Below are 25618 nucleotides of genomic sequence, written 5' to 3'. Positions count from 1 at the left end.
AGTATACAAGTAAAGCTATCCACTGAAGAACCAGTGAGACTTTGGTATAAACACTTTGTCTCTGGGGATGCCAAATAAACAGGCAGTTTTACAATCACAAACACTTTTATTTCTTTTGCCACTTGGAAATTCACATGGTACTGCACTTTTTATTCACTTCCCAATAAACATCAGCTACACAGTTAAAACACACGGGCAAATAATATTCTAAAGCCAGTTAAGCATTTAAGAAAGAGGTTTCTCTCCAAAAATGCCTGAAATGTATAGAAACAAAAAAAAAGCCTACTAATATGACATTCAAGTGACAATTTCAGAAGACACGTTCCATTCATGTGGAAATAGAATTATAAGCAGTTATACTTCACTATGAAAATGTGCTTGAAGAGATTAAGTAAAAATGTACGAATATGTGCCCCTTTAAAGTCTTCTGTAACTAAACATGCAGCACAGTGATTTTCCCAAAATAGAATATGACAGGAGAAAGATACCAGTCTAGTCACAAGTCTACAAATAAAATCAACACCTATGAAAAAACAGAATGTTGTTACCAAGAGCTGGTGTGCTCATTTTCTTTTTATAGGCACTTTCTTTACAAAAACTGTAGATTTCATACAAACCTGCCAACAAGATTGTGATTTTTTTCAATCTTACTCATAGTCAATGCAGCTTATACTGAATGTAACAGTCATATATATATATATACATATATATATATATATATATATATATATATATATATATATATATATATATATATATATATATAATATGTATTTGTATATCACCTATAATTTTCCACCAGGATTACAAATTTTCCTTTCCGAACTGATAACAGTTCATTAATGTAATTCACAAAACAGTAGGTTTTATCAAAATATCCCCATCCCTGGCTCTTTTTTCCCAATTAAAAAAATTATGCTAAAAATAATTCTCTCATGGCATGTCTCCTCAACGTCTGAGACGGACCTGTGGCAGGAGTAGGATTTTGTTTCCGCTGCTCCTGTGCTACCAATATTGCCCATTTTTCTTTTGTTTACTCATTCCTTGCTTTCCTCTCTCAGTTTCGTCGATAGCGATTCTTGGGCTTCTCTCCACAGCCAGTGGCTTCACAGGAGGACAGGGTAGGGTTCTTATTGGAGTGGATGCTGCTCAGGAGTCCTGGCAAATCAGTGGTAATTGCCCTTTCAATCTTATCCAGCAGGCAGCCACCTATATAAGAGCACTGAGCAGAGAGCTGCTTGAAACTATTTACTGGGTTGATTCCGAAGAAGTCGCGGTATGCATCGCGGTTGGGCAGGTCGAACTTGCTGACGTTGGTCTTGGCCAGGATAGACTTGAAGATATAGAACTTATCTGGGTCATCCACAATTTCCTTGAACACCAATTCAGGATCACTGAAGAAGCTCATCTTTTCCTTGAATGTTTGCACATAGCGATCCACCAGCAGGGCATGGATGCGTACACGGATGCCATGTTGGCGAATAAAGGCAATCTTATTCTCTAGGCGATTCTCAATTACCTGGTTTAAGTCTTCCAGGAGAGAAATTTCCTCACGCTTGAAGAGCTCACGGCTGGTGTCAGGAGCATAGTCATAAGGCCAGAAGGAGCTGACGTACACACGTGGGGGCTCAGTCACATTGATAAGGGGTGCAAGGCTCCAGAACAAGGCACCATACACACGCATGAGATCCTGAGTGGCCAGGCTGTCAGCCTTGTTGAGGATGATGCGTATCTGTGACTCTCGACCTTTCAGTTGTCTGAAGAGCATCTCTAGCTCAAGGCCAACGTCCAACTTGGTGGGGTCAAATACCACAAAGATTAGGTCAGCACGGTCAATGAACCACTGGCACACATCATTAAAGGGATACCCTGTGGAGAAGGTTGTGTGGAAATGTTAAAATTATACAGAAATATAATTCTATAGAATACAACTGGTCTTGAATGGCTTACTTAATCCTTCCAGTCACAATTTTTGATCAACATGGGATAATGTCACTAAAGGGGCTTATTTTTCACCTGTGATATTGAAATTAGTTACATCCTTACAGCACAAGACATAAAGAAGCAGACTCATACTTTTGGTTTCTTGAAAAAAAAAGAGCAACTGATAAAGTATGTAGCTGCTAAAATGCTTACAATTTTTAAAAACACTTACATAAACATATTACAGTTGTTACACTAGAAAAACTTGAAAAATTTGTAAGGCTCTGTTTGGTATTTAAGTTACAAAACTTCACAAGACTTCGGGTTCCACTTTCCTTCATTAAAAAAGTTTTAATTCATTTTCAACCTTACTCACTATCAGTAACAAATTTATCCTTGTCAGGGTCGCGGGGCCTACCCCAGAAACACTGGGCGTGAGGCGGGAATACACCAGTTGATATGCCAGTTGATTGCAGAGCACATTGCACACACATTGACATCTATGGGCAATTTATCTTAGCCAATCAACCTACCGTCATGTTTTCGAGAAGTGGGAGAAAACTGGAGAAAACCCATGCCGACATGGGGAGATCATGCAAAACTCCACACAGGCAATCACCTGAGCACAGTATTGAACCCGAGATCTTGGAGCTACTCCCCCGTGCTGCCAAAATTTCTCTGTTTTTTTTTTTTTTTTTATTTTATTTTGTAACTATGAAATATGCTAAAAGAAAATATTTATACATAATATATGGTCCACTGTAGTCATATCATGTGCTTTGGGAACTATGTGGTGTAAGACATAGGCTTTGATTGCCCGTTGCTTCATCGTAAGGCCTTGTGACTACTCGTTATGACTTTACCTCTCTCCTGCTGTTTGCGGTTCTCAATGATTCCTGGTGTATCCACAAATGTGACACGCTCCAGGAGCTTGTGAGGCATCTCAACGCCAATCAGCTTCTCCAGAAAATTCTGGCCAAATTTCTCCAGGGGAGAGAAGGAGCGAGAGCTGTCAGCAGCCATTACAATGCCCTCTACAGACCGGACTTTTTCACCGTGCATGATCACAGTGAACTCAGATGTAGTGGGCTCAGCTCCTGTAGAAAAATAAAAAGATATGGAATGTAATGAGAGATAAGCAGGAGCTTTGTCTAGACTGCCCAGGAGATAGTAGCTTGGTTCCTGGACTGTCACGAATAATGTCACTAGCTACAGGGTTCTTTCACCTCTAGAATAAATTAGCTCAAGAACTAGTCCACACCCTTGCAGAGTATGAAGACATTCCTGAGGTTTTCAATATTAAGGATTATTGTGTAACCATCATGTAACCTAAGAATTATGTGTCTGTGTATTATGTGTATATGTCATATTTGGTTTGGAAGAAAATGTTCGAAGCTGACTACGTCAGCAGGTCATAACAATAAAGAACCTGAATTCAAGTGGTGTGGTATATTCTTACTGTCAGCATATTCACCATAAGGGGAAAACCCTAGAAGCAGGCATGACATCACCAGTACAGCATGTGCGCAGGCTGTGCTAGAGTTTTTTCCCTAATATAACTGAAATTATGCTAAGATAAATGACTAACAATGGCTGGGATAATGCTTGACTTGCCTCTGTTAGTAATATTAGTATAATCATACAAATATTGATAGGAACCTACCTGTGTATAACTGATAAGGAGTGTCTTGAAGCCCCAGCAAATAGTTTATCATAGAGGATTTTCCCACACTCCAGGGGCCAAGGAACAGGACCATGGGTTTGGAGGTGATTTCTCCATCTGCAGTGTGACAGAGGTGGATTTAAAAAATCCAAAAGACCTGAGGTCCATGTACCTCTGGACCTCTTCAGCTCAAATTCACTCATCTTGTGTTAAGAATACATATACTTTTTATAATCCTTTAAATATTTTAAAAGGTCATTAACTAGTCATTCTTTTAAAAAATATAGTGTCAGAGGAAATACTGCAGTTATATACCATCTAGGTGTTTATTGAGTCTTTATTGACAACTAACCCCCACACTGAAAGATATGGCAACTCATATGCAGACAAATCAGGCAATATACACAGGGCCACAAATAACACACAGACCCTCATGCAGTGCTTGCCTCAATGCATTTGCAGTGGTATTTATCAAAAGTATAGAAACAGCAGTAAACATTTGTACGTCCTCTGCTTTCTTCGCCTGCTAGGTTTAGATGGAATTAATCTCTAGCCACTAATACAACACTCCAAACACACTACATTAGCAAAGCATCAGTACAGCCAGACAGACAACATAAGCGTTTTTTCTGTTACAAGCTATAGTTAGACTTTAATATCCAACAACACATTGTATAGTATTTTGTCATTAATTCCCTTTTGTATCATAAAATACGACTGCATAAAACAAAATTATAAATCCACTACTGAACCCATTAAGATAAGAGAAATACTTACGGTATTCATCCCTAAGAAAGTTGTTGGCTGTATTTAGAGTTACGTCAATATTATGTGGGGGAAGATTGTATTCCTGAAAAGTTATCGTTTGCCATGTCCAATGATGATGTCACTAACAATACTATAGGAATAATTTCAAACTAGTAAGTGGAAATTTATGTGGCGAACACAGATGAGCTGAGTGATACAAACAGTGAAACATCCCAGTACAGTTATACTAAACGTAAGCACTCTTGGAACTCCGCTCAACCAATCAAATTAGTGGACCGGAACTAACTGTTGTATGATTCTATTTGTATGTTGCTTTTAACAATATTCAGACTCTGCTTACTCAGATGCTTAAGTTTCTGGGCAGTCCAAGAGATGCATGCATTTCATGCCTCCAAGGTTGCCAGATTTTTCTTGTGTGGAGCTCTCAGTACAGGAGTTTTTCCAGCTCACTTTAAGTAGGCTTAGGTGGAGTTCCTAATTTTATTGCATTAATCAACTTGCTACATAAATGTTGGTCTTTGAGATAAGCATTGTCTCTGATTAAGATGGTGTCTCCCCCATGTGCAAAACAAAAATGATTAATTAAGTACATATGTATATATCTAACTAAATATCTAGAAGTTTAATATTACCCTAGAATGGCATTCAAAATTTTTGAGTGTTTTTTAATTACCAGAGTTATACAGTTATACATATTGTGACATATTGTGATTGCTGATTGTCAGAAAATTGCACTGGACTTACTGCTCCTCGCTCAAGTTGATATCACTCAAGAATAATGGGTAATCTTTTACAAAATTGGTCAAATTGCATGTCACTGAGACATACCTTTGTTTTCGGAAAACCCTACTCCATGTGCGCAACTGTCTGATATTAATTTCTCACACACATGCTTAAATCTCAATATGGCCCAATTCAAATAAAATAATATATAAATAATAATATTACAATTAGAAATACTAGAATTTAGAAAGGGATCATGGGCACTGGACGAAAAGATGTGGTGGTTGTGGTGTGCAGTGGTGCTAGTCTCTTGTTAAGTATTCAGATCCTCCTTTTCAAGCCTTAGAGAACTGGCTACATATCATACATATATAGCCCCTTACTACAATGAACATGAAAAGACAAGCCTATTTGTACTTTTCTACTAAGAAATAAGTCTAAATTATTTAATAAATGAGTACATTATTAAATGAATAATAAATCACTAATTAAATATTAATTGAATAAAGCATTGAATTAGCATCTTATTAAATAAGTTTTAATAAATCAAGTCAGTCATTTAAATAGTCAATTAGCATAGGACCTTTGTTAAAAATAATTTAAAAAATCATTATTAAGTCAGGGGAGGAAAAAAATTATGATCCTGAGCTGGTGTGAGTCGGCCTAACAATCCTGTATTTGTAATTAACAGTAATTCACAGTGAGAACTCTGTGGTTCAGATAGGCACAAATTTTTCAAATATACATGTCATATGCCAACCCTGATACATCCTACATCTCCATGCACAAATGAACTATAGCCAGAGACAAATTAACACAGAGCATTATACCATAGAAAATTTTAATAAGATTTTGTATTTGAGCTAGCTAGCTAATGTTAGCTAGCTAATTACACGCAACCTCATCAGTTAGCTAGTTACCATCACTCTCAGAAGCACACTGAGCCCTGCAGAGTGCCTGTAAACTTGTTCTGTAGGTTAGTGTATACTAAAGAGTATTAAAATTTACTTGATAGTATGTCAGAACAAAATTGTTTTCAGTGCTGTTTAGGTACCCTATTTAGTTTGTGGTTTTTAGTATTTAGTCTACTGAATGTGTGCTACATGAAAAACGCAACCATCACATTAACCTCGAGAGGGCATAACCCCCATATCCTACATCAAGCAGTTTTACATTCCTACATTCATAAATTCCTACTTAAACTACTCAAATGACAAAAATATTTAATTACACATGGAAAAGGACAGTTTCTTCAAACCAGCATCAGTTACACTATTTATGAAACATGTTTGAGAGGACTCTTGAAACCCAGTGATGCAAATCTTTGCACCTTACAATGAATGACCAAATGCTATGTGTTCACACTTTGGTACCCGGAAGACCTAGCAAAGTGTCATGATTATGACTATAGAATTTATACAGGATGAATTAGCCGCTTCTAGCTGGGCTCAGACGCTCAGGCAGGGGCCATGCAGCAGAACGCCCCATCATACCCACCTGTGGCTGAATCCCCCAGGGTGCGTCCTGGATAAGCTGTTTAGTGGAAGTAGGGGAGGTGAGCAAGAGGACAAAGAGAGCAACATAGGAAGAGTCAAGTGCAGTGCAGTGAAAATGCAATTAACATGGATTAACAGGAGAGTTAGAAAAAGTGAGGGAAGAAAAAATAAAGAGGCAGAAATAGAAAGAAAGAAAGAAAGAAAGAAAGAAAGAAAGAAAGAAAGAAGGAAACCTTTCCTGTTGAGCAGGGGGGAGAAGAATATATAATGAATTTAAGGAGAATGCAGATGCATTGATCATGAATCACAGATGGATTATCTCAAGGTGATGCAATAGAGGAGAGAGATTCTGTAGGTTGCTCTCATGGTTAACAAAATGGTCAAGTATGTAAATGTTTTACCTGTGGAATTATTTGAACAGTTTAGTCACAGGCAGTGATATCCTCTCAAAAAAATAATAAAAAAATAAAACTTTGTTCTCTGTTCTCAATCCTTACGGTTCTCAAGCTGGTTCATATGAACTCCCCAGCCAACCTGTGTGTAACCTTTGATTAGCAGGCTTGGCAGTATTTGGAAGATGGAATAAGATAAGTGTATTTATTTGAAAACCTTGACTGTTGACTATGCAAAGCAACTCCTCAGCAAATGAAAAGTGTTCCTCAAACTTTAATATTACTACATTGTTATTCTGTATTATGGTCAGTTTCACAGGTTAGGAACCACACTGAACCAAGCAGGGGCAAGCTTTATCTCATTATCCTAGTACAAAGATTTCATTTGTTTACTAACACTAGTAAGGTTAGTAGGAAAAGAAAATCAGTGGACAAGCCACAGTGTTTGGAGATCAACTAAGATGCAGCTTAATGTGTCACTTTAAAACCAATTTCACATCTATGTTAGCTGAACTAAAAGAGCATGTTCATCAATTTCTTCCAAAGCCATGTAAAACTTAGACTTCCTACTGAATTTGAAAGCCAGGTGTTAAAACTGATTGGGAGGATGGCATTGAAATGGATGAAAACTCAATATAGCAATTACATTGTAGTTTGGGTGTTTTTTAGAGAATACACTAATTTCATTCACCTTCCTAGAAGCCTGATTAGATTGGACTGCACACAGTGGACAGAGGTGAGGCCAGATACCAGGCAAGTGATGTACCTGAGATTTCATGTTGTCTGAGCTCATTGTATTTGTAGGCATGTTCCATAGGCCTGATGGAATTGTGGTAGATCATTCTCAGTTTCTGCAAAGCAGCTAGAGGAAATAAAAAAAAGACAACAGATAGAAAACAGAGCAATTACTTACATTAAGGAGAGATTGAGGATTGGCCATGAATAGGAAGTAACCTATTTCATTTTTGAGTATTTCATAATTGTGAAACGGAGTGGTGCCTTACATTTTTCTCAATAGTCATGCACTGCATGCCTTCTGTATACCAATCTAGGAATGTGGATTATTTAATTAATAATATAACTTCATTCCTACTGGCACCATCATTCAACATACTGAGTTTGCAGTAAGAGTTTAAGCGTCTATATGTTGAAAGCAGCCACTAATATGCAACCCAGGAGCCTTCTACTCACCTGCGTAGTTTCCTGCATTCTCCTCTGCTGCCAATCTTAACGTCTCATCGATGTGAGATCTGTCTCTCAGTACAGAATCCAAAACCTCCTCCTCTGCTGAGGACACAAATACATTAGAATAGCACAGAGGATCTGTATCTAGGAAGCTATACATTTTCTTCCAGTCACATAAACCAAGTCCCAGGGCATATCAGTCAAAGAATTTCAGTATGCACCATGATTCACTGTTTTTTTAATTTAGCAAAATTAATAATGCCTGGTCTGGACAACACATAATACTGCTCCCTTGACTTTGAACAAAACTTATATTTAGCCCCCACAAACCCAAAAATAAAACCAATCAGTGGGACAAAGTAGCCATGGTTGAACTATTCAGTGGACTGATGTGGATGTGAAAGAGTGGGACTCCCTAGTTTCATAACAGCCCCAAAGCCTCTGGGACAGCTTCTCTCCCAAATCACTGGGCTGTAGAGTGGATGAAGATAATAGCAGCCGATCCACTGCCTTCCCCCAGCTCTAAATATATCCAGCATTGAAGACCCATCAGCCTGTTAAGAATGTCTGTATGTGACTATGAACATGGAGGGCTTATGTTCACTGTACAATTTGTCTGGAATCAAGTTTCACACTGGTATTATGGACAGGGCTAAATATGGGGGTAACTGTCCTCCCAATTCACACTTCCACGTTTGGAGGACGGTGCTATCTTTGTTTGGGAGGGTAAGTGGTCACATTTCCATACATAGAGGCATAGTACATAGAGACAATCTTTATCCTAAAACAATAACTTAATTAATATGTACATTATGTGTGCTTTTAAATCCCATTTTATATAGTTTCACAAATTATAGTGAAAATACTACACAAATACTATACTATAATACAAGACATACAGTCAGGTCCATGAACAGTGACACAATTTTCATAATTTTGCCTCTGTACACCACCACAATGGATCTGAAATGAAGCAATCAAGATGAGATTGGAATGTAGACTTTCAGCTTTAATTCAAGGGGTTTAACAAAAAATATTGCATTGACCATTTAGGAATTACAGTCATTTTTTACTTAGTCTCTCCATTTTCATAGGCTCAAAAGTAATTTGACAATTGAGCAGTTTCATGGCCAGGTGTGGCCTGTTTCCTAATTAATTCATGACAAATTAAGGAGATATAAGGTCTGGAGTTGATTTCAAGCACTGAATTTGAATTTGGTAGCTATTCATTGGAACTCTCAAAATGCAGTCCAGAGAGGTGTCGATGCAAGTGAAGGAGGCCATCTTTAGACTGAAAAAACAAAAGAGACCTATCAGAGAGATAGCTGAAACTATAGGAGTAGCCAAATCAACAATATGGTACATTTATTTCAAAATAAAATAAAGCAACACAAGTAGAGATGAACTAATTTAACCAATTTCCCAGTGGCTTAATAAGGTTCTCTACACCATCTATGTAGCAGATCTTTGGCCGTGAGAGATAATGTTGGAAATATAATTCCAAATCAAACGGGTTAAAAGATGAAAATAAATAAAATATCCTACATATAGTATTTATGTATTACTGTGTTAAAATTCATAGGCTATAGCTTTCTTGACAGTTTTGGCAATGACTGAACAATGATAAATAATTCTTCTTGCATCAAGTACACTATATGGCCAAAAGTGGACACTGGACCATTACAGCTTATTATTATTATTAGTGTTATTATCTGGTGCCACAAAGTTGGAAGCATATAAATATAAAGGATGACTTTGTATGTTTTTGCATTAGGATTTCCCTTCACTGGAACTATTCCAGCTTGACAGTGCCCCTGTGCACAAAGCGAGGTCCATGAGGACATGGTTTGCCAAGGTTGGTGTGGAAGAACTTGAGTGGACTGCATAGAGCCCCACTGAGTTTTTGTTAGCATAGAGCATGATTAGGGAGTGTTAGCCTTGGTGAAAAAAACTCTAGCCTGTCAGAAAATTGTGATCTTATCCCAAAATTGCAGTTTGCCAGATGTCTTTAAACTCCTTGACCCTCCTAAAAGTTAAGGACCTCACTGCATGTGATTTTCCAAAATGTCTTCTGTAGTGCTGCCTTACAATTCGCTGAAAACATTCAGTACATTAAACTCAAAAGGTGACATACAGGTGTTAACACCATCTCCGAATAGATAGAGTTCCTGACCCACGCAAAGTGGAAGTATCCATAAATCTTCCTGCCAGCAAAAATGTGGAGAAAAAAAAAGTGGAGCTCCTGCTTTCAGACTCTAACCTCACTTACTGGTGGAAACTCCAGCCATAGACAATGTTCTTTTCTAAGGCTTATTGCAGCAATATCAACAGATATTTCATTCTGTGGTATATGCTTCATGAGTGATATCTGTGGAGGAAAAAGCCTATGATGCATCAATCTGCTTACAATTCACTGGGCAGTAAACCACTTTGAAAATCAGCTTGCAAACACAACACACATCCATCCATTTGGATGCTGAAAGTAATCTGTATTGGACTGTGTAAAAAGGGATTACCAATTCAAGTTCCTTGCATCTGTTTCAGTGCAAACAACTATGCCCCTCTCAGCATTTATCCAGACACATTTTTTCATAATATTTTCCAATGTGAACAAAAGAGGATTTGTCTCTGATCCTCCACAGGTGGTGCATCAAATCTGACAGATGTAATCTGACATACAGATTCAGCAGCAAAACAGGTAGTATGTACAGGTAAGAGCTGGACTTCTCCATGGGAATGTCCATCACCACCAACTATGGAGATCACCAGGAAGGAGAAAGAATAAAAGACCACATCCTAAATTGGCCTCTAGATACAGTACTAGTGACAAAAAATCTTGGGGGAACAAGTGATTTTGGCCTGTCACCAGTGGTCATTTTCCAACCGCTAAACTGTTGTTGCATCATGCTTCATGACGTCTTACTCTACACTGGCAAAAAATGGCAAAAATCCATTACTTCGCATTGAATTTTATAAAATAAATGTAAATGACTGTTAATGGTGCATTGACAAATACAATCCCTGCATTAATGTTATTGTGCATACTGTACTATTGTACATGTTATTGTACAGTACATATTGTACTGTAGCTATAATTCATTAAGGATATTGAATTCCATTTAAAACTGATTGCCTCCCTGAATACACTGAGTATACATCGTCAACAAGCATCGTCAACAAGCAGCAGTGCAGTGGCTGCTCCCTCTCATACTGCCTTAAACACAGGTGAGAGTCAAACACACCTCTCAATATTCACACTAATAAACAGTTTAGATGTTTCTCAGATAGTTAAAAGAGCTAAATGACACATCACTAACTTATACCAGCATCACTCACACTTACATGCCAATGCAGTGTCAGTGTCACTGCTATCGTCCACCACCCAAATAACAGAGCAAGTGGGTTGTTATATTTGTCTTTTTTTGTTTTTTTTTTGTTATATTTGTCTTTTTTTTTCAAGTATCTTAAATACTTGTATAGGCAACACTGTTACAATTGAACACACACTGTCAACCATCTTGAAATTTGCTTTGCTAGCTGACCAGCTTAGTACTGCCCTACATGCAGTAAGTGTTTAATATTACCAGAGAATTGAAAAAAAAATTGTACCTAGTGCTGCCAGGTAGAATTGAAACAATTAGGATTGTGGTGGGGGTGTGGTTTAGAGGGAGTCTGCAGCGGGACTGTGGGACAGTGTGCAAATTAATGTAGCACACCTGTCTCTCATTTGTAAATGCTTATTTAACATGATGTTTCTCTTTCTCTCCCTCTCTCATTCCATGAACGGTGCTGATGTGTGTGGTTGTGTGTGTAAGTGACAGTGGAGCTGAGCTGAGCTGAACTGAACTGAACCAGGCTATTGGAAAGCAGACGATTTTCAGTGTGTGACAGCAGAGCTGAACTGAACTGAACAGAGCCACTGGAAAGTTGCTGATTTTCTGTTTTTTTTTTTTTTTTTTTTTTTTTTTTTTTTTTTTTTTGTGGTTTGGCTTGTGGTAGGGGCACGGACAAAACAAAATAAACACTCCCCAGTCATCTCACCCTGAGTCCACTGTATCCTTGAGCAGCATAGTGTCACACTGGTGCCAAAAACCAGGAGAAAGCCACTCAGAGAACATTGTCACACAGAAATGGATTCCAGTCCTTTTGCCCAGGTGGTCCAGTCGCTATCACAGATGCATGACAGCATCAGTCTCTCGTGAGTCTGCAGCAGCAGGAGATTCTGACCAGAGTGGTGGACGAGCAAGCTGCCGGCCAAGCTGCCATACAGAAGCTGCCATTCAAAGCCTGCTAACCTCCTCCCTCTCCTCCTCTCCCATGGGCATCCCCTTCAGCACCCTTCTCTCTCGCCAAGATGACACCCCAGGATGATGCTGAGGTGTACCTGGAGATGTTTGAGTGTACCGTCTTGACATATAGATGGCTGAGAAGAGAGTGAGGGCAGTGCATTCAGGCCCTCCTGATGGGGGAAACCCAGCTGACTGCCCATAGTGTGCCAACTGAGTGCCAGCTTGACTACAATGCCATGAGGAAGGCTGTGTTCAAGCAGGTCCATGCCGTTAGAGGAGGGAGATCATCTGTTCACATATGCCCAGCAACTTCTGGACTCTTGCAAATGCTGGCTGCAACTGAACCCTGCCCAACCAGAGAATTTCATCGAGCATGTCCACGTGCACTAACTCAGGGACACTGTGCCAAAGAAGACGAGACTGCCACTGCCTGCAGCTTCCCAGAGTTTGGCAGCTCCCCTCCCATACAAGCCTTTCCCTCAAGAGTGCTGGTAGGGATTGCCGACATGCATGAATGCAGCTCACATCAAACATCAGAATGAGAAAAAATGTGATCTCAGTGACTTTAAATGTAGCATGGTTGCTGGTTCCAGATGGGCTGGTTTGAGTATTTCAGAAACTGCTGATCTCCTGGGATTTTAACACACAACAGTCTCTAGAGTTTACACAGAATGGTGCAAAAAACAAAACATCCTGTGTGCAGTGGGTCTGCAGGCTGAAATACCTTGTTGATTAGAGAGATCAAAGGAGAACGACCAGACTGGTCTGAGCCGACAAAGTCTATAGTAACTCAAATAAGCACTCTTTACAACCATGGTGAGCAGAAAACATCTCAGAATGCATAACACATCAAATCTTGAGGTGGATGGGATATAAGATAAGAGTCAACTTTATTGTCATTGTGCAGAGCCAATGAAACATAGTTTTACACAGATCCCACCTTGCTAGGAAGCAGAGCACAGGGTCAGCCATGATGCAGCACCCCTGGAGCAGATGTGGTTAAGGGCCATGCTCAAGGTCCCAACAGCAGCAGCTTAATAGTGGTGGGGTTTGAACCCCCAACCTTCTGATCAGTAACCCAGAGCCTTAACCATTCAGCTCCCGCTTCTGTAACAGCAAAATACTACATCGGGTTCCACTCCTTCAGCCAAGAACAAGAATCTGAGGCTATTTGTGCACAGACTCAAAGAAACTGGACAGTTGAAGACTGGAAAAAGACCAGGTGATTTTTTTTTCTAATCTTTAACTGTCCAGTTTGGGTGACTCTGTGTCCATGATGGCCTCAGATTCCTGTTCTTGGCTGACAAGAGTAGAACCCAATGTAGTCTTCTCCTGTTGTATCTATGCATGCTGAGATGCTTTTCTGCTCACCACAGTTGTAAAGAGTGATTGAGTTACTATATCCTTCCTGGCAGTTTGAACCAATCTGGCCATTTTTCTCTGACCTCTCCTATCAACAAGGGGTTTCCATCCAGAGAACTGTCACTCAATGTTTCTTGTTTTTTTGCACCATTTTGTGTAAACTCTAGAGACTGTTGTATGTTGTATGAAATTCCCAGATCAACAGTTAATCAAATACTCAAACCAGCCCTTCTGGTCCCAGCATCCATGCCATGATGAAAGTCACAGAGATCACACTGAGTGGAATGTCTAGCTTCTTGCTTAACACTAGCAGTGACTCTAAGCCTTCAGTTTCTCATTGCTATACAGGTCTGTATTGACCTCTATCGCTGTTTTGCTAATTTGTATTGTTCATTTTTGTGTACTTTCATTACTCATTTTGCCCTTCGGTTCAGTCTGTTTGCCAGTCGCCTGACTTTTTTTGTATGTTTTTGAAAGTTTTTGGATTTGCTCTTTGCTGTTTTGTGTTCATCAATAAAACCTGTGTTTGCATCCAACACTAGCCTCATTCCTGACAATGGCCAACAGGCTACTTAGCATAGTTTTGAAATAAGGAAAATCATTTCTTCATTGGCTATGATTGAGTTGCTAGAATTCTGAAAAGAACTGTAGGTGATTGACCACCTGAGTGGTAATTATCTTTAAAGTCAACAGGCTGCTGTTGTTATAGCTAATAGTAATTAGCTAGCAATTTAATGTTCATTACCCTAACAATTCTTACTGTAGATACTAGATAGTTAACTGTAGTTAGTCACTAACTTTATCCCTTTTAAATTACATCAACAAGTGAAGAAAGCAGACAAATTGACTAAAACCAGTTAACTAATTGTTTTGGGTCCATCTCTCCTCTTCTGCTTTTTCCTTTTAGCATTTTTTGGCCCTAGATATGAGCAGAAAATTTGTCGGGCCGCCAGGGGCTCTAAGTGACAGCTAGTATCGCATATAACAAGAAATGGCCCTGGGCCAGGGTTTCAGTAGGTCGCCGCTGACATAAAACTGGATGGGTCCTGGCAATAATTCAGGTGACCATGAACAGGCGGGGGCTAGACACAGTGCCCCTTCACCTCGAGCCCCCTAGTATGTTCAGTCAGGTGGCAGTGATTGACGGTTAGAGAAAACACTAGTCTGGCTAATGCCTTCTTTTTATTGGCCAGGCATTCGCAGTGAGTTTCATCAGTAGGGTGTTTCTTGCCACAAATGTTAGCTGGTGAATCTGCCGGCCATCCCAAACATGCCATTGTGCCCTCTCCCACTTACTGAGATCCATTTTGACAAAATTGACATGGATCTCATTGGGCCATTAGACCAGTCAGCATGAGGAAATCACTTCATATTAGTTTGGTGGACTTTGCAACATGATGTCCTGAATCTGTGCCTCTGAGGATGATCTCAGCAAAGAGTGTAGCAGAGGCACTGTTTTGACTAATATCCTGAATTGGGATCCTGAAAGAGATCCTGACTGACCAAGGTACATCATTTATGTCACATACACTATGTGAACTCTACACATTATTGGGGATTAAAGCGATCTGCACTAGCATTTATCATCTGCAATTGGATGAGTTAGTGGAGTGGTTTAATCATACACTTAAGGCCATGATTCGTAATTTTGTGCACCAAGATAGCCGAAATTGAGACAAATGGTTGAAAGCCCTATTATTTGCAGTCCAGGAGGTTCCCCAGGCCTCCATAGGGTTTTCCAATTTCCAAGGTTGTGCACAAAGACAGGGGAAGTGCAGGGATGATATAACACTTTAACCTCTTAAACAAATGGAAGGAGGCAGTTCCTGTTGCTCTGGAAAAAGCCAGTGGCAGAGAGAGATGAGTTGGGACCGGATTGTCCAAAGACAGCTTCCACTCCTGGTTGGAAACCATCTCTCACCATCTCATAGGGCACTGGTTGCCAAATTGCAATCTGAATTTTTGGGCGTGTCTTCTCCCCCTGCCTGGTCACACCAATACGTCACACTTCTGTTTGGGCTTTTCGGGGCACCAGCCACATTTTAGAGACTGATGGATTGGGTGTTTCTGCCCCAAAGTGCATATGTCGCTGCATATTTAGACGATATAATAGTCTTTAATAATGGCTGGGAGCATCATGTGCAGCATGTGAGGGTGGTCCTAAAGTCTTTGAGCCAGGCTGGTCTAATGGTGAACCTGGCGAAGTGTGCAATTGGATGGGTGGAGGTACGTTATCTGGGCTTCCACTTGGGTCATGAGCAGGTGTATCCCCAAAGTAAGACTGCTGTGATTGCTGCCTACCCGAGACCCAAGACCAAAAAGGAGGTAAGACAGTTCCTGGGGCTGGCAGGATATTTTTGCAGGTTTAAGCCTAATTATCTAGACCTCACCAGCCCGCTGACTGATCTCATTACAAAGGGGGCACCAGATCTGGTCCAGTTGTCGGAGCAGTACCAGCAGGCCTTTGTGAGGGCTAAAGCAGCTTTCTGTGGGGCCCCTTTCCTTCATGCCCCTAGCTGTTTTACCCTTTTTATGTTGCAGCCTGACATGTCAGACAGAGGGCTGGGGGTCGTTCTGTCCCAAGTGGTGGAGAAAAGGACTGCCCAGTGCTGTACATCAGAAAATTTCCATGTGGGAGTCAAATTACAGCACTTTGGTAAAGGAGTGTTTAGCCATTGAATGGGCAGTCCTCACATATCGATACTACTTATTGGGGCGCCCCTGTTCAGACCCTGCCCCCCTGCAGTGGCTCCACCGCATGAAGGATGCCAGTGTGCAGATCATTTGTCGGTATCTGGCATTACAGCCCTTTAACTTGTCTGTAGTTTACAGGCCGAGGGTGCAGACGGTAGTGGCTGACTTCCTCTCCTCCATCACCTGCGTAAGGCAGTGCAGTCAGTATTGTGGTTTTCCAGGAGTCTGCAGCGGGAGTGTGGGGGAGTGAGCAAATTAACATGGCACACCTGTCTCTCATTTGTACATACTTATTTAACGTGTTATTTTTCTTTCTCTTCCACTCTCTCTCAGTGAGCGGGGCCAATGTTTGTGTGTGATCGTGTGTGTGAGGGACAGTGGAACTGAGCTGAGCTGAACTGAACCGAGCCACTGGAAAGCTGCCAATTTTCTGTTTGATTTTTTTTTTGGATTGCCTTTTTCACCCATGCAGGAGCATGGACAAAAATGGACTAGGCAGAGGATTAGCTGCCTGGTGTCATAAGGCTTTACAGATGCTTTTATCAACCAACAGAACAAAAAAAAATAAAAACTTAGTTTATTATCTGTAAACAGTTGTAAGTAACTAGTGCCTTAACAGTGTAATGATAACAGATCTCAAAAATGGCTGGGGCCAATAAAGTGTAAAGCATTACAGCCAAGTGCACTAAAGAATCACCCACCAGTGCTATTTGTTGCTAGGGGAAGGCTTGCATCAGTTTCATTGGACTTTATTATGGTTACATAAGCCCACTATCACAAAAAATAGAGATTAGGGATTTCTTGCACACGCCAAAGGAAACAGAAGGCATCTATTGCTGGGACTGCAGACATTCAATGAGCTTGTTGCATAGCAACCCAAGCTTTGGAAAAACACGGCTGTGGCAGCAGCTCAATCATGTTGGAATGCATCATAGAGCAGCTGTAGTGCTTGATGTATTGGATAAATACACACCAATGCACCAACAATGGCTATGTTCACACAGCAGGCAAATGTGGCCCAAATGTGACACAGATTTGTTACTTGAAAGGCCGTGTGAACAGAAAAAACACATTGAATCTGACGTTTTCAATTCCGATTTCATATGTGGTACTGAAATCCGATATGTAGTAATGTGACCTATGAACAGACAGATCAGAATTTTTGCGACTATTACGTCAATCCAACTCGACAATTCATCATAATTTCAGTCTACTGGGAAGGAAAGATGGAGGATAACAATGATGGAGGATAACTATAAAAAGAAGAATTTTAAGAACTAATTCTTCCACAAAACCACACAGATTCAAGGGAAGTCAATTAATATTCATACAGTATATTGTAGTAGAGGTTGCAGTATCTTCACTAGTCACCACTGTGGGGACTAGTCAGGGCTATAAGGAGGGCTCTGTTGCAGACATGAGCTTCCGTGCTGTGCGGCTTAGTTCCAGAATTAACAATTTGAGCCAAGTCTGCTGTCACCTGAGAGCATTTTAAGAATTTGCACATCCTTAAATAGTATATGATACGATACACAGATTTATTATTTTGCACATTTATTGCACTGATTTATTTATTTTCATAATTAGCAATGTAGCAAAGAAGCATTGAAGCTGAAAATGTAATTTGTAACGTGAATCACTGTGTATTGCAGTGGAGTTTGATGCATTCTTTGCTGTTGTTTATTATTTAAATGCAATGGCATGTTTGTTGGTGCCAAATGGGCTGGTTTGAATATTTAAAAAACTGCTGATCTCCTTGGATTTTCACATACAACAGTCTCTAGAGTTTCTGTATGCAGTGGGTCTCCAGGCTAAAACACCTTGTTGATGAGAGAGATCAGAGGAGAATGACAGGAAGTCAGCATCTCAGAACATACAACACAACAAACCTTGAGGTGGATGAGCTACAACAGCAGAAGACCACATCGGTTTCCACTCCTGTCAGCCAAGAACAAGTATCTGGGGCTATCATGGGCAGGGACACACCGAAACTGGATAGCTGAAGACTGGGAAAAGACCAGGTAAATTTTTTTTAACTTCAACTGTCCAGTTCGTGTGAGCCTGTGCACAGGAGTGGAACCTGATGTGGTCTTCTGCTGTTGTAGCCCATCCACCTCAAAGTTTAATGATTGGGCATGCTGAAATGCTTTTCTGCTCAACATGGTTGTAAACATTGGTCATATGAGTGACTATATCCTTCCTGGCAGCTCGAATCTGGTCATTTTCCTCTGACCTCTCAACAAGGGGTTTCCACCCACAGAACTGATACTAACTCAGTGTTTTTTGTTTTTTGCATCATTCTGTGTCAGCTCCAGGGACTGTTGTGTGTGAAAATCCCAGGAGATCAGCAGTTTCTGAAATACTCAAACAGCCCATCTGGCACCAACAACCTGCCACGGTTGAAGTCACAGAGATCACATTTTCCTATTCTGATGTTTGAGGTGAACATTAACTGAAGCTCTTGACCTGTATCTGCTTGTTTTTGCATTGTGCTGCTGCCAGATGATTGGCTGATTGGATAACTGGATAAATGAGCAGGTGTACAGGTGTTCCTATTAAAGTCAGTGGTGAGTGTATATTCAATTGCTGTTTACAGGATTAGGGATGGCTGTCTTATGCTTTCTCTTAACCCACAGAATTCACCAAAAGCTAAAGTTATTTTTGCTCATGTTGTTGGGGATACTGGTCTCACAAAATAATTTCTACTTCCTTCTAATAAAGACTGCTAGGGCAGTTTTCTTCACAGCTAGTGGGGTACTCCACATGTTTCTTTTCTTGCTGAGGACCAATAGCAAAGACTGTAATCCCATGTGCTACATCATGCTTATCTGCTTTCCCATTCTCATCTTGTCAAGGAGTTGATTTAAAGATGTTGAGTATATCGCTCAATCATGTTTTTGTTAAATCTGCTCATTGGGTGACAGTAATTCTAGTATCTGACCACTCTCACCATGGTTGAAGCATTCTTTCACAGTGTTGTTAAAACAGAAAAGTGGCTTACTGTTCATGTCAGCAAGTAGCAACTGTCAGTGTGTAGCAAGTCAAAAAGGTCTGAATTGTTGGACTGTCATCTTAGTCTTTTCATTTTATAAGGCCCCAATGAAGTTGGAAGATGGACATGATCTCAAATGGTTTGTGACCAGAGCAGGTTTCCCCTCTTCAAAGCATTGGAGCAAGACCAATGCAGTGGTTGAACACACCAAGCACACTGTCCACACGCCATCATTTACAGTTTCAATCACTGACAAACAGAGGTTTGAGACCAAAGCCAACGGGTTATACTGACTGTGGAAGTGTAGTACTAATAGAGTGCCTCGATGGGATATTTTCTGATTCCAGAAAAGGAGGTGGAATCCACCCCATTCTGGAACCAAGACATCTAAATGTCTTCCTAAAAGGCACGCAGGTGATTCATCTGCTTCCACATAAATGTAGTGACATACCAGTGTATACTCTTTCCCCTTGACTTTGTTTAGCATACAAAATATTGACAAAATGTATTGCCCTAGAGCCCCTGCAGTGCCAGGATCTGTGTATACTCCCCTATCTAGGCAAAGCTCTACTGGCATGACTTAGGAGTCTTTTTTATAGAAGACAGAGCTGTCTTGATTATAGATGCAGTCAAGAAATTGTGAGTGGCCACACACTACCCATATGCAGACTTTCTACATCTGACAGTATAACCCCAGTAGTGAAACTTGGAATGCTGCTCCTCAATCCGTTCAGTGTTCACTGTCAGCCATATCGCAAAGGCAAGTGTCAGTAGTAGTGTCAAGGGCATTTGTACTCCCTGAGGTATTGTTTCAGCACAACTCTTTTTTCTTGTCCTTAGGTGTTCTTCTTGCAAAAAGGACATTAAAATGACAGATGCCTCCCAGCAAACCAGGTTGTGTGGAAAAACATGAAAGTGAAAGGAAGGTGCAAAAACACAGCTCACCATCAGCAAATCAAAGTCTCTGAAATGAAAGCTATATGGATAGTGTTGCAGCATTTTTCAGAACCTCTAAGGTGGGTTGTACATACTCATATGGTCCAACAACACCTTAGTGCTTTTTTTATGCCACCCATCAAGGGGGCACAAAATCACAAACAGTGTTAAGGTGGGCACTCTGGAAGTGGGTGGATACAATCCTTGTGTCTTTAACAGCTGTGTACCTATCAGGCAGATGCAATCAGACAGCATATGTGCTGTCTCACAGCAAGCCTGTGCTCAGGGATTGGCATATTTACAAGGAGGTGGTTCAGTTATAGCAAGATGAGACGGCAAATTAGATGCATTATTGGTCAACATGGCTTGTCTACATTGTGGATCAGCATTCAAACATGTCGCGCTGTGGCCCAACAAGCAGTTCTGACAAAGATACCGATGCTGAAGTATACTAACAAACCTATCAACCAGCTCTTGCACATGAGAATGTGCCCAGCCCTGTGCCCAGTGAGGGCTCTCAAGTTCTATGTAGAAGTGATTGCCAGCTGGCAGGTTACTGACCAGCTGTTTGTGTGCTTTGGGGAACACCATAAAGGGGCTCCTCTGTCTAAAGATAGGTTGCATATACTGACTGATTGAGTAAGTATACTTGAATGCAGGTGCCTTCTTCCATTAATGACATTCAACACATGCTATGGCTACCTCTTGAGCATCACTAAGAGGAGTGTCAATCACAGACATTTGAGAAACAGTGCATGGAGGTCCATTTTCCACCAGAGTTCACAGATTGAACCATCAGCCCACGTGCTCTGTGGTGAGGTTGAGTGATTCTCACCCTTAGTATAGAGCAACATCAGACCCTTGAGCATTTCTAAACCTTGATTGAGTGATTGAGCTTGAGTGATTCTTATCCGCAATTAAAAAAAAACAGTATAAGCACCTTGAGTGATTCTTATTCTCAATGGAGAACAATGTCAGAATTTTGAGTCATTTTTATCCTCGGTTGAGAAACTCTTGTAATGGCTTACCATGTCCAAATAGTGGAGGACCGACAGGCCACTTGGGTCATGTAGGTTGAAAAGAATGATAATAGGATGAGTGTGACATAGTGGGGATATTTTATAGGCTACAGTTTTGGGGTCACTGGCTGACAACCTTGCTACAGGTACTCAGCAAATAAACAAGCACATGGGAATACCCCACTCACCTTGCAAAAGGATGCACTGACAGAGAACACAAAGTGATACCACTGCACCATTGTGAACATATATTGACGTTTCCAGGGGTTGCTAAGTAATATTACCAATGCCATATTGACATAATTCTTCAGATTACTCAGTACTCCTGCTGAACCTCCAATAACTAAATTTATCTTCCCTGTAAACCCCTGTAAAGTGCTTATGGACACCACACTCTTATTCATATTAGTTAATTGTAAGACAAATAGAATGGGCACTGGTGGTGAATATACATTATATGGCCAAAAATATGTGGACACCTGATCATCATACCAATATGTGCCTATTCCAAAACCAGAGTTCATCCCCCTCTGCTATTATAACAGCCTCCACTCTTCTGGGCTTTCCACTAGATTTTGGAAAATGGCCATTTTCCAAACTAAGAGCATTAGCAAGGTCATGTACTGATGTCAAGTGAGAAGGCTTGGTGTGCAGTCAGCATTCCAATTCATCCCAAAGGTGTTCAGTGGGGTTGAGGTTAGGGCACGGGCCACTCAAGTTCTTCAACATCAACCTTGGCAAACCATGTCTTTATGCACCTTGCTTTGTGCATAAGGGCATTACCATGTTGAAACAGGTTTGAGCTCTTTTGTTCCAATGAAGGGAAATCTTAATGCTACAGCACACAAAGACATTCTAGACAGTTGCGTGCTAACAACTTTGGGGAAGGCCCACATATGAGGAAGATGTAGTGTATGTCTATTGTTGGTGTGGATAGTAACAGGTGCAGAGATTTCAAGCGCTGCTTTCTTCCAAGATGGAAATAACTATACAATAGGTCAAGCCATGAAATGAGTGGGCCTGGAGATTTGCTGTCTTTTTTCCAATGGTCTGATTTTTGTAGACCGGAGATCAACAAGCTCTTACAGATATCCATAATCTCATCAATGCATTTACACCAAACTAGATTCACTCAATACGTCCTTCAGTATATATGCTTCCACATTTATGAAAACAGAATAAGTGAATAGGATGGAGTTAAATCTACTGATATATGTTCAATATGCTGGGTTAACGGTCTGTAGCATAAAAATAAAACTAAGAAAGAACAGATCTTCTGAATTTGTATGGTGGATTTGACCCCCTTCTCTTAGGTCTTAAGCCTTAAAAGTTCAGCACCAAAGTCAGAGACAGAGGAAAGTGGCCAAGGTGACGTGAATTTAAATCAGCTTCCCAGAATCATAGCTAGGTTGAAATTCCACCAAAGGATTTCAGGCTTAGTATAAACTGGGAATAGGAAATGAGGTTAGATAGAATTAATGCTATTTCAGCTCCTGAGTGGTGCACAAAAAAGCATTTGCCCTATCATCTTGAGATCGTGAGTTTGAATCCAGCCATCTGTGGTCAGGAGCCAAGGGTGCAAAATTGGCCTCTCTGGGTGAGTCTTTCCCCTGGCAATCAGAGTGACACTAGTCAGTTGTGGGCATCTGTCAGCTCTTTATGCAGATGAAGGCAGATAGTGCTTTCCCCTGAGTGTGTTATGCTGCCCTGTGACTCTGCATGAAAAGCAGTTGGCTTCATGTGTCTCAGAGGAAGCATGTGTTCGGCCCACCCCACCTGGTAGCTGTCATGTGATGAGAGAGAGTTAGCTAGTGGGTAGGAATTGGCAAGATGACCTTAAAGTATGAAAGCTTGTCTCTTTTTACATATATGATTTCTGGCAATCTGGGCATGATCTTCTGGGCTATCCCTGTGTAGCCTGTGCACTTCATGCATTCAATACCAAAAGATGGTGTGAGCCGTTTTACTAAACCACTCACTATATTATAATTTTGTAGATGGGATACTGAAATCTTCCCTGAGTCAAGGGTACTTAATACAAAGTTGTTCTCTAGGACAAGGACTCAACAATGTAAATGCAGACCACACAGAAAAGCAACTCTTTTGTGATAAGTAGACAAGGAACACGTTTAAATTAGATAGGACCAAAAGAACAACCCAGAGTAATGTTATCATGTGAAGTTCACTGGAGGCCTACTTTCTTACATTCCTTTCAGGTTTTCTTCAGTCACTGGTGTCTTTAGCTTTGGTAGAATGAAAATGGAGTGGAATCCTGTGACCCTGACTAGTCCCATCAGATGAGATGAGAGATGATAACATTTTATTAGGACAGATGCAAACCAAATAATACAAGTATGATATGATCTGCTCACATTCTTTTTTAATAGTTTTTTCTCGCACCTGCTGTAAGTGTTCACAGTACTACAGGGTTTCATTTTTTTCCTCTTCTAAATAATTTAACTCTTTAAAGAATTAAGTGTATAAAGTACAAAGATGTGATGTTGCCAGTCTCTAGGTTTGTAGAAATATGGTAGCCATAGTAAACTATTTTCATATGGAGGAAATGGCTCCTAACACAAAAATATATAACCAAACAGGTAGCTTATGTTTCCCATCTGTACATCTTATGGTATGATTTATCGTAGTCTTATACTGTATCTCAGTTAAGTTTCATTGAAGTACAACAATAATATAAACCAGGATATGACACCAGAAAAATAATGATTATTAACTTATATTTTATAAGGTTATCTATAAGCACAGGTGTTGAAATAAAGCCCTATATGGGCAGCTGCTGGGAATAAATTGTGATTGTGACAGTGCAGGGTGACAGCAGCTGTGTTGTGTGTAAATTGGGGAGTGGGAGGTAGGGAAAAAGGGTAAGGGAGGGAGAAGAGAGGTAAAGGGATTGGGAGGGGAAATGGGGTGAGAGGACAGAGATCTATAGTGGACGGTATCCAGTTACAGGACAATTTCCAATCTTAGATACCTGATGGGAGCCTGGGCGCGAGGAACCCAAGGACAGAACAAGGGTAAAGGCTCCTGTCAGAACCAACCAAAAAAAGCCCATGTGTAGCTTAGCTAAAAAAAAAGGTGTTACAATTTGGTGTGAAGGAAATATTTACCACTTTGAATTGGGCCAATCGGACAAACTCTTCAGAATTGTCGGAGGTTAAGTTGGTACTTTATCTTACATCAAAAGAGTATTTAATTAAAATAACAAAAGTATTTAACTGAAAGCCTTCAAAGTAATGCCAGAACTATTAGCTATAAAACCATAAGACAACTTACACAATTAAAAACCTGGTCACACATTTTTTAATTGTTCTGTGATGGAGAAAAGTACAAGGAACACAAATAGGCCAATCTGTCAGACGGATCAACTACGGTTTCTAGACTTCCAGCTTGCCAAGCTCTAGGCCTTTCCATCAGCTGGTGCCATGCCTCAAGGCAGCTGACATACAATGCAGGCACTTAAGCCACTACCATACCACAATACACTCTTTCAGGGTGAGAGATTTCAGCCCTACCTACTGCTTTCAAAAAGGATCTGTAGCCATAAAATAAAATTGAACAGAAAATGTTGATTGCCTAAAAACTATATGTATATATAAACCCCAGCTTTTTTTAAAAGACATTTTATTCTAGTCTACCTGATCACTGAGGGCTAACAACTGGCTAAGCACTGTCACATTGCAAAAATAACACTGTATTATTATAATCCTCATCACAAGACTGGTCTGTTATCATTATTTTGAATTCAAGAATGATAAATGTGTCTTAACAGCTTGATAAATATATTTAAGTTAAACTATCGATTAGGCACTGAACCAGTACGTTTGGTCAATTTGCATGCATTCAGAAGTCATAAAAACCAAAAACTGTTACATCAAAAAAGGAACATCTGAACTGAAACATCTCTTGGTCTTTTCTGAGATGTCAGCTGAAATTATACAATGTTTGAACAATCTAACATATTTAGGAATAACCCAACAACAAAACTTAAAATGTTAAACTTTTTACCTGTTGTGGATAGGGCCAGTAGAGAGATGAAACACCAGATCAAAACTAAGACCTTCATGTTGGCTGCCAGAAGAACTGTGATAACCTGGGTGACTATATATATACCATCCTCAGAAGGTCAAGGGGCATGCAGCAGCGAGGCCGTCACTCAGA

The 25618-nt window shown here is 40.3% G+C and overlaps 1 protein-coding gene across 3 annotated transcripts; it reads right to left on the bottom strand.

Moving 5' to 3' along the window:
* Nucleotides 1-86: 86 nt before the first annotated feature.
* srl (sarcalumenin) lies at nucleotides 87-25618 on the bottom strand. 3 transcript variants are annotated; one of them, XM_026917225.3, is made up of 7 exons: nucleotides 25466-25618; nucleotides 8157-8252; nucleotides 7732-7827; nucleotides 6575-6610; nucleotides 3587-3703; nucleotides 2787-3020; nucleotides 87-1869 (listed from the first exon to the last, which is right to left on the bottom strand). In XM_026917225.3, the coding sequence occupies exons 1-7, from the start codon at nucleotides 25521-25523 to the stop codon at nucleotides 1058-1060; spliced, it is 1449 nt and encodes a 482-aa protein (XP_026773026.1). In that variant the 5' UTR covers nucleotides 25524-25618; the 3' UTR covers nucleotides 87-1057. The 3 variants fall into 3 exon arrangements, with proteins under 3 accessions (XP_026773026.1, XP_026773027.1, XP_053095088.1); XM_026917226.3 differs by lacking the exon at nucleotides 6575-6610; XM_053239113.1 differs by lacking the exons at nucleotides 6575-6610; nucleotides 7732-7827; nucleotides 8157-8252; nucleotides 25466-25618 and adding an exon at nucleotides 7657-7681.

Source organism: Pangasianodon hypophthalmus, chromosome 13 (assembly GCF_027358585.1).
Source record: "Pangasianodon hypophthalmus isolate fPanHyp1 chromosome 13, fPanHyp1.pri, whole genome shotgun sequence".
Lineage (NCBI taxonomy): Eukaryota > Metazoa > Chordata > Actinopteri > Siluriformes > Pangasiidae > Pangasianodon > Pangasianodon hypophthalmus.
Note: the sequence above shows the minus strand (reverse complement) of the source record. Positions and strands in the feature narration are given on the sequence as shown.

Coding starts and splice junctions, on each gene's coding strand:
- srl (XM_026917225.3), bottom strand. CDS start 25,523: ATGAAGGTCTTAGTTTTGATCTGGTGTTTCATCTCTCTACTGGCCCTA. Junction 8,253..25,465: donor ACTGGCCCTATCCACAACAG/GTAAAAAGTTTA, acceptor TTGTGTCCTCAG/CAGAGGAGGAGGTTTTGGAT. Junction 6,611..7,731: donor CAGACAACATGAAATCTCAG/GTACATCACTTG, acceptor TCCACTAAACAG/CTTATCCAGGACGCACCCTG.